Source organism: Hydra viridissima, unplaced genomic scaffold (assembly GCF_058129835.1).
Source record: "Hydra viridissima isolate aposymbiotic clone 2 unplaced genomic scaffold, HvirCarnegie_v1 scaffold_10, whole genome shotgun sequence".
NCBI classification, from domain to species: Eukaryota; Metazoa; Cnidaria; class Hydrozoa; order Anthoathecata; family Hydridae; genus Hydra; species Hydra viridissima.
Genome location: NW_028324309.1, coordinates 16,271,106 through 16,279,152, shown reverse-complemented (window position 1 = coordinate 16,279,152; position 8,047 = coordinate 16,271,106). Strand labels below are relative to the sequence as shown.

The window sequence follows — 8,047 nt, the reverse complement described above, 5'->3', positions numbered from 1 at the left end:
TTGTTGTTGTTGTTATTAGTATTACTATCATTATACTAAAATTAAATTTTATATTAAAAATCTACTTTCAGTAGATATCTTTTAACAACATCAAAATCTTCAACTTTATTTATTTTGAGGTTTAAAAGAATTTTAAAAACCTCTGTTCGTTTTAAATATTTGCTGTACTTATCAAAGGGACACCTGTAGTGGTTGTTTAAGTTTTTTACATGATCAGGGTTATTGGTGAAGTAAACATTCATATTGTCTGCATATTTATTATTATCTAAACTATAAATGGTCATTTTGCATTGAATACCCGCATTTTGTGATTATAAATTTTTCAAAACAAAAATACTGACGACTTTTTTTTTAAAACACTGACCTTCGAATATTTTTTTTTTGTTGTTTTTTGTTGTTTTTTTTTTTTTATTTTATTTTATTTTCCTTACGAGTTTAAGTCGTTACAAATTTATTGTTTCTTTTGGAGAATTTTAATTGTTCTTTAGGAATTTTAATTGTTCTTTTGGAATTTTAATTGTTCTTTTGGAATTTTAATTGTTCTTTTGGAATTTTAATTGTTCTTTTGGAATTTTAATTGTTCTTTTGGAATTTTAATTGTTCTTTAAGAATTTAGGAAATTCATTTAAATTTTAAGAATTCTTTAATTAAAAACAGACATTGCCCACATTTTTTAATTTTTAAAAAAGAAATTTTAAATACTAATATCACCAATTCTTTAATTGCGTCATCCAGCCTGTAAGTTGCGTCATCCAGCATGTACGTCGAAATCACCTGCAAATATAATTCCAAAGATTACATTTACATTAATTTACATCGATAACATTCAAAGATTAAATTTCATTCTGGATAAGTTTTGCTTGCTTATCCTCAAATGCCTCTTATTTGTAAACAAAGACATGCAATACTATCGTATAAAACAAAACTCAAGGTGTATTTCTCAGTTAATCGACCATAAATATTACTGTAAGTTGTTTTCATAAATGGAAACGTTTTCAAAAAATTTCCTTTGGATAAATAAATATTTTACACAAATAAATATTTAATGCAGATAAATTAACACACAAAAAACTTATATTTTACTATTTATTTTTACCAAAAAAGCAATGTTTTACATAGATAAATATTTGCAATTCAAATGAGGGCGATAAAAGTATTGAAGTGAAATGTGTTAAAAATATCCTTGTAATTTTAAGAGAAACACAGCAACCGATAATTCACTCAATTGAAATTGCAAACCTGATATTTTGCTCCCATCATTATTGCTGATCAACTCCATAAAGCGAGAAATTCAAATGCGTGATCAAATAATCAAATCGTCTTATGAAATTCCCTTTAAAATATAAATTCAACTTCGTCATATAGTGCTACTAATCCTTTTTATGAGGTAAATTTGTAATCAATATAAAAATTTGGGACTCAATCAGGTGCTTTAGACTCAAATTTTAAAAGGAATTTCAAAGAATCTTTACAAAACTCTTTAAAATTTGTGCTTTCAAAAATCAGCGCATATCGTCTTGAGATATACAAAGAATAAACGTGGACACATTCAGCAAGATTTAAAACGCGATTTAAAAATTTTAGTGACGAATAAGATCATCTTGGTTTAATTCTTAAAAAGACATCCTGTAAAAATTCGGTTGTTAAGTAATGATCCGGTCATCGTGTAATAATCCGGTCATAGTGTTGTAACCCATTCATTACTATACGGTGACCGGATAACAAATAATGATTGAATGGATTAATGTATTGATTAATCCTCTAATTCGATAATCGTGTTATAATCAGGGTATTTAACCCCTTAACTGTGTCTGACGGATATATCCGCCTTTCAAGGATGTAGCTCTTCGTGTGTCTGACGGATATATCGTTTATTGGAACTGTAGGCTTATATGTGTCTGACGGATATTTCCGCATTTTGGAACTGATTCGGAAAATTAATTAAACAGTTTAAAGAAATCGTTAACAAAAAGATTTTGCCGTAAATAACAAAGCGATTTTTAAAACTACGCCACAGTTAAGGGGTTAAACAAAAAGTATGGTTTTAAAATCGTTTTGGTTTGTGTAAACTAGATAACACAAGAATTGTATTTAAGACAAAGTTGTATTTTGCAAATCATAACAAAAGTTCATATTTTTTTCTCACCATTTTTTAAAGTTTACATTTTGCTAGTGTATTTTTAATTGAAAATGAAACTCAATTAGTTCTTATATAAAAGTTAATAATGATATTGAGTGAAACAATATTTTCAATATTTTTTGCAAAACGAATATTAACAATCGCTTATTAGTAACGGTTAAGTCTATGCCATTTTGGACATGACGTCCTGGATGACATGAAGCTCCTTTTGTGATAAATGCATCATTAAAATAAAGTTTGATATTTGGAGAAGATATTATTTGGTGAGAACCAAACTTGGTAAATAAGCTGGATGTTCGAACAAATCGTATTCATTTATTGAAGCTTTAGCGAATTTTTGCAGATTACACGATCGAGGCTTGATATTCTTTTTTTTTCTTTTGCTAATAAAAATTGCCGAAATAAAAATTTAAACAATTGAATAAGCAGTTTGAAATTTGTAGTTTGTTCTTTGTGAAAGATGAAAAATCACAATCGGGCAGAAATATTGTTTCTTTTGATGACAGGTGTCATTTTACAAACTGGAAATGATTTTATGTGTGTGTGTGCATTAATCAATGCATTAATCAAGTCAATAAATGATGAAGGAAGCCTTTTTTTGTCTAACCTATAGTTGGCCCTTCGGCACATCCTCGTCTAAAAAATGAAGAAAAACTTAAGTCCTACTACTTACACAGATTAAACTTGTATTGAGAAATATTTGACACCGCGGGTTGCTGTTGAAATATTCTTGAGCATTTCGTGTTTTTTCTGAAATCAATTCGAAGTTGAATTAGTACCCTTAAATTGCAACTTCATTTCATTACACATAAATTCGATATGACTGTAATTAAACATTTCTATTGTCATTATTATAGCAAAGACTGTTTGGTTTGTTTCTATGGAGGAGTATTCACTAACTACTAAATCTTTTTTCCTTCTTAACATGACCTTAGCACGGAAGTGAATTCGAAGATCCAATATTTAAAAAAAAACATATGCGCGTGAACTGATTTCAACGCGCATGTACATGTAAAATTTTTACAGTTAAGCTGTATTCACATGTATATTCACTGTCTTTTTTGAAAAATGCATGTTTTTAACGAAAAATATACAGTTTTCAATGATATAGATATATCCTTGCAATAGACTAAGGAAATATAATACATTAAAGTATATATCTATAATAACAAATATATTTTTATGGTGGTAAATCTCGATGGAGTCCCTTCCAGCCAGTGCATTAAATAAGCTCGACAACAAGTACATCAAAGATCTGAGTAAGTTATGATTTATACATATCGATGTTTGATAAGCAGTTGGTCTTATACAAATTTTCTAAATATTATAGAAGAACATAAACTCAAAAAATTCAAATTTGGAATGATTTTTAAAAGATTTCTATTGACAAGTATTGTATTTTTAAATTTGTACCATGCATTTCTGCAGCTTACGAGGTTTGTAGGCAGATCAGATTTAAGTTCTTCTGTATAATAAACTTATTATTTTAAATTAAGCTATGCTTGTTAAGCATAGTTTGGTAAATGTCTGAGGTATACTAATATCTATATACATTATATATATATGTACAATATATTATGGTTACAAATGTGTATGTGCATGTGTGTGTGTATATATGTGTGTGTGTGTGTGTGTGTGCATATACACACACATATACAACCTACCAAACAACTTTCAGTTTGTTTTACTTTCCTTTTGTTAGATACGCTTTTATCTCCTGCAAATGCTTTGGGTAAAAATGTTGCAGAACTTGCTGGGCGATTAGACTTTAGTAGCGAACAGATATCATATATTTTAGAAAAGAAATATCCATTTATATATCTGATGGATACATGGATAAAAAGTAGAAAAGAATATGCCACACTGCAACACTTAAGAAATGAACTATACAGTATGAAAAGATTGGATGCAGTAGAAATAGTTGATAAAGCTATAAATGGTTATCATTTCAAATCTTTTTTTTTTTTTTTTTTGGGAAATTTTAAAATATAAATCAAGAAAGAAAACCAAATTTTTGTAGAAAGAAAAATTCTGATGTTAAGGTAGAAAATACAGTATCTTACTTTCTTATTTGATATTTCTAGAATTAAAGGAAAATTTTCAAGAAAGTGATATTGGTTTGGAACGCAATTTTATTTCATTAAAAAGATTTGAATCAAACAGCACATTATTGGGTTCAGAGTGTTCACTATCTACTTTTTCAGAAGTATCTACATCAAGAACATCACTTAATAGTTTGTTCTGTTTTTTTTTTGTTTTTTTGCTAATTTATTATCTCAAACTTACTGGATTTCTTTCAACTTCATATTTTTTACCCAGTTTCTTTGATGATGTTTATTGCTCTTTCTTTGTTTTCTTTTCCTGCAATATTTTAATTTCTTTTTGTTTCTACTTGCTGTATGCTAGCTGCTGCTTCTCTTGAATACATTTCAGTTTTATGCGAGTTATCTTTCTTTTCTTTGTACTAAATCCTAGCAGTCTATGCCTCATTAGATCTTAATACAAAACACTTTTGTCACAGTGTGCTATTAATGCCTTTTTCGGCATTTTATTGCTGCAGGAATTGGTAAAATCTCTGAATCTTCATCACCTTTGAAACATAAAAAGAAATACAAAAACTTTTTTATATACATAAAGTATCTAATGTTGGAAATTTTTGTGTAAAATTTACTGATAAGATTTTAATGAAGAAAGTTTATAATCATATTTGAAAAGGAGAAGTTCTTGAAAATAAAATCCTGTTAATTAATTGCAGCACATTAAAGAGTGTTAACAGAAGGCTTTTCTTACTCTTTTGTTACTTGTTTCTCTTACAGATGACAGATCACGAATAGTTTTAGTAATTGTTACTTTTATGCTGTTTGACAGGATTGAAAACAAAAGATCATCAAAATTTTTCCTGCCAACATTAAAATGATATTTTTTAAATTTGAATCTGGCTCCATTGATAGTGGGCTATCTTAAACTGAATTTGTTTTTAAATGTTTGACTTTCTCAGACATTACAAAATTAATTGCCTTCTATCATGCACACAGCACCTGCTGGATAAACTTAGTAAAACATATTTAAACATTAAGTAAAAGCCGCTTTCAACTTAAGTTATACCTTGTTAAACATAAATATTGATCTGCAGTATATATATATATATATATATATATATATATATATATATACACACACACACACACACACACACACACACACACACACACACACACACACACACACACACACACACACACACACACACACACACACACACACACACACACACACACACACATATATATATATATATATATATATATATATATATATATATATATATATAAATTGCTTAAAGAAGTTTTACATCATATATCTCACTCTTTTTTAGCACCATTAGTTTTTGAGCCTTCTACCCAAGGAAAATTTTACTAGCATCCAATTTTAAGTTTTGGAAATTTATATACCTGTACATAATTGCTCCTGCCTCATGGCAGTTTCTAGCAGTTGCTATGTGCTAAACAATTAAACTGACAGCATGTTTTTTTTTTTTTAGTGAAGTTAAAATTGATGATCTATTTTAAACAACTTTACTGACTAAATCATTTTTAAATAATGTACAGTATTGAAGCTTGTTACCATATTTTCATAATGGAAAAGATATAGAGATAATAGGCTTTTTAACAAATAATCACAATCAATAAAGTTGGTTTTTATGCTGTGATATTAATTTGTTTTGAATAGTTTTAATGAGTTCTAGCCCTTTGATTGTGCCCCTATAAGTATAAAGACTAGATCAGGGAAGAAGCAACCAACCATATCTTTCTTTTTTTAAGAAATGACTTGTAATAGGTTACATCCCCACATGGGCCAGGAAGCAGGTTGGAGGGGCACTGGTTTCCAATAACGCTATTCAACCCTGATAATTGAAAAATAAGGTTGTTAAAAAATGACGAGTGGACTATATATTTTTAGATATATTTGATTTAATAAATGTAACAAGCTGCTTATATTTTGCCCATTTAATGCAGACAATAGTAGCTAATCAGAAAACTAATATGTAAGGAATTGTGGATGAATAGAAAAATACTATGTTAACTTCATTTTGCCATTTTTTAGCATTGTTCAGAATTTTGCCAAAGTTGAGGAGGTTATAATTTTTTTCTAATATGATACAAGTTAATAATGACCACTCTTTTTAAGACAGAAATATTTAGAAGATAGTTCTAGAAAAAAGTCACTTATTGAAAGTTAGAAAAAAGTTGTAAGGATTTAAGATTGTCTATTTTTACCGTTCAAGAAATCAAGGGGTGCCACACAGTAGTGTTTTAAAGGCTGCAATTTTTAAACTGCTGCACTTGGAACTCTGAAATTGCAAATTTAACCTATTTACATCATATAAGTAAAAATCAGGAAAATCAGAGATGGTGCCCCACAAAGTTTTCTTGAAATTGGTTAAAACATAATTATCTAATACTTTTAATAGTATTACAAATCTTAAGTGCTTTTTATATGAGTTGTTTTGATCTTTTAAAATATATATTTATATGCTTCAAAATGTATATTTGTATGTTTAAAAATGTTTCTATGTTTAGGTTTAAAGAAGAACTCTTATGATAATTCAAAGTTTGATGAAGCAGCACCTATTGTATATGTTGTATTTTTTCCTGACAATCGAAAACACATTAAAAATGTTAACAAATTTATACAAATTCTTCGTGAAAAGTATAAGATAAATGCTTCAACGACTGATAACCACGCTTATGCAAGTGCTTCTGATAAAGCTGAATATTACTCACAAAAGCTAACACAAGCTCATTATGTTTTTATCATTTGCAGTCCTGGTTTAAAACCTCATTTCAGCGCTCAACCACAACCTGATTTGATGCTTCCTCAGACAGCTCATTCTGGTAAGTTAAATTTGTAAGAATACTTTTCTCGTTGTAATACTCTAAGATTCTTAAATTAGTTTAATAAAAAAAATAAAATCACAAAAATAAATTGTTTTAGGTTTTTAAATAACATATATATCACATTAAAGTAATCGCAAATAATTATTTTTTTTTTTTTTTTTATAGAAAAAGCGAGCGAGATATCATTTGTTAGCAAACTGTTTTTAGGGGATATGTTTAAGAGAGTTAACAATGCAAAATATATTCCCATTTTATTAACAAATCTCTGTAAGTTTGAGAATATACCATCTACGTTACAACTATTAACAAGCTACACTTTTCCTGAAGATTGTAAAAAACTCATTAACAGAGTTTTAAAGAAAGAAAATTTTTATCTGCCTGCAACAAAAACAAACTTTGTTTATATGAACACTGATTCATTGCTTGGTGGATCGCTATTGAGGTTATCTATTTCAAACAACAAAGGTGTTAATAACGAACATTAATGTGAGCTCTGTTGAGGTCACGTATTTCAAACAGCAAACATGATAACAAGAAATACTAATTAAATTCTAACTTGATGCTGATGAATATCTATAAAATATTAAAAAATAGATTATCAAGAACTTCTTGTAACTTTTAACTTTTTTGTCTTTTAGCTGTTTTTAAATGTAATGGTTTAGTCAATGTGCATGTGCAGTAAATCCTGATCAATTTATATTAATGTTTTTATATAAAAGTGATATTTGTTGTGTACTGTTTAATTATCTGTATAATATTGCACAGAATATTAGTGTTCAAAAAAATGTGCTGTTACCCAGTTTAAAAAATGTACAGTTATCACTTACAACTTCTGTTTAAAAAATAATAATTTTAAAAATCTTTGTTTCTACCATCTACCGTAATAGTTAATGAATAATTATTTTATAAATATTGTAGTTTTTTTAATGTTATAATTGTGTATTTCAAACTTTTATTTTTGTAAATAAAGAAATAAAGAAATTTGTAATGTGTAGATTTATTTCTTAAT

General features: G+C 27.8%; 1 protein-coding gene across 1 annotated transcript; it reads left to right on the top strand.

The window, feature by feature from the left end:
- Nucleotides 1-3,151: 3,151 nt before the first annotated feature.
- On the top strand, nt 3,152-7,793 carry LOC149883371 (uncharacterized). The gene is made up of 5 exons (XM_090100121.1): nt 3,152-3,399; nt 3,843-4,079; nt 4,225-4,374; nt 6,721-7,035; nt 7,204-7,793. Exons 1-5 carry the CDS (start codon nt 3,339-3,341, stop codon nt 7,521-7,523), a joined length of 1,083 nt encoding a protein of 360 aa, XP_089956247.1. The 5' UTR covers nt 3,152-3,338; the 3' UTR covers nt 7,524-7,793.
- The last annotated feature ends 254 nt before the right edge of the window (nt 7,794-8,047 follow it).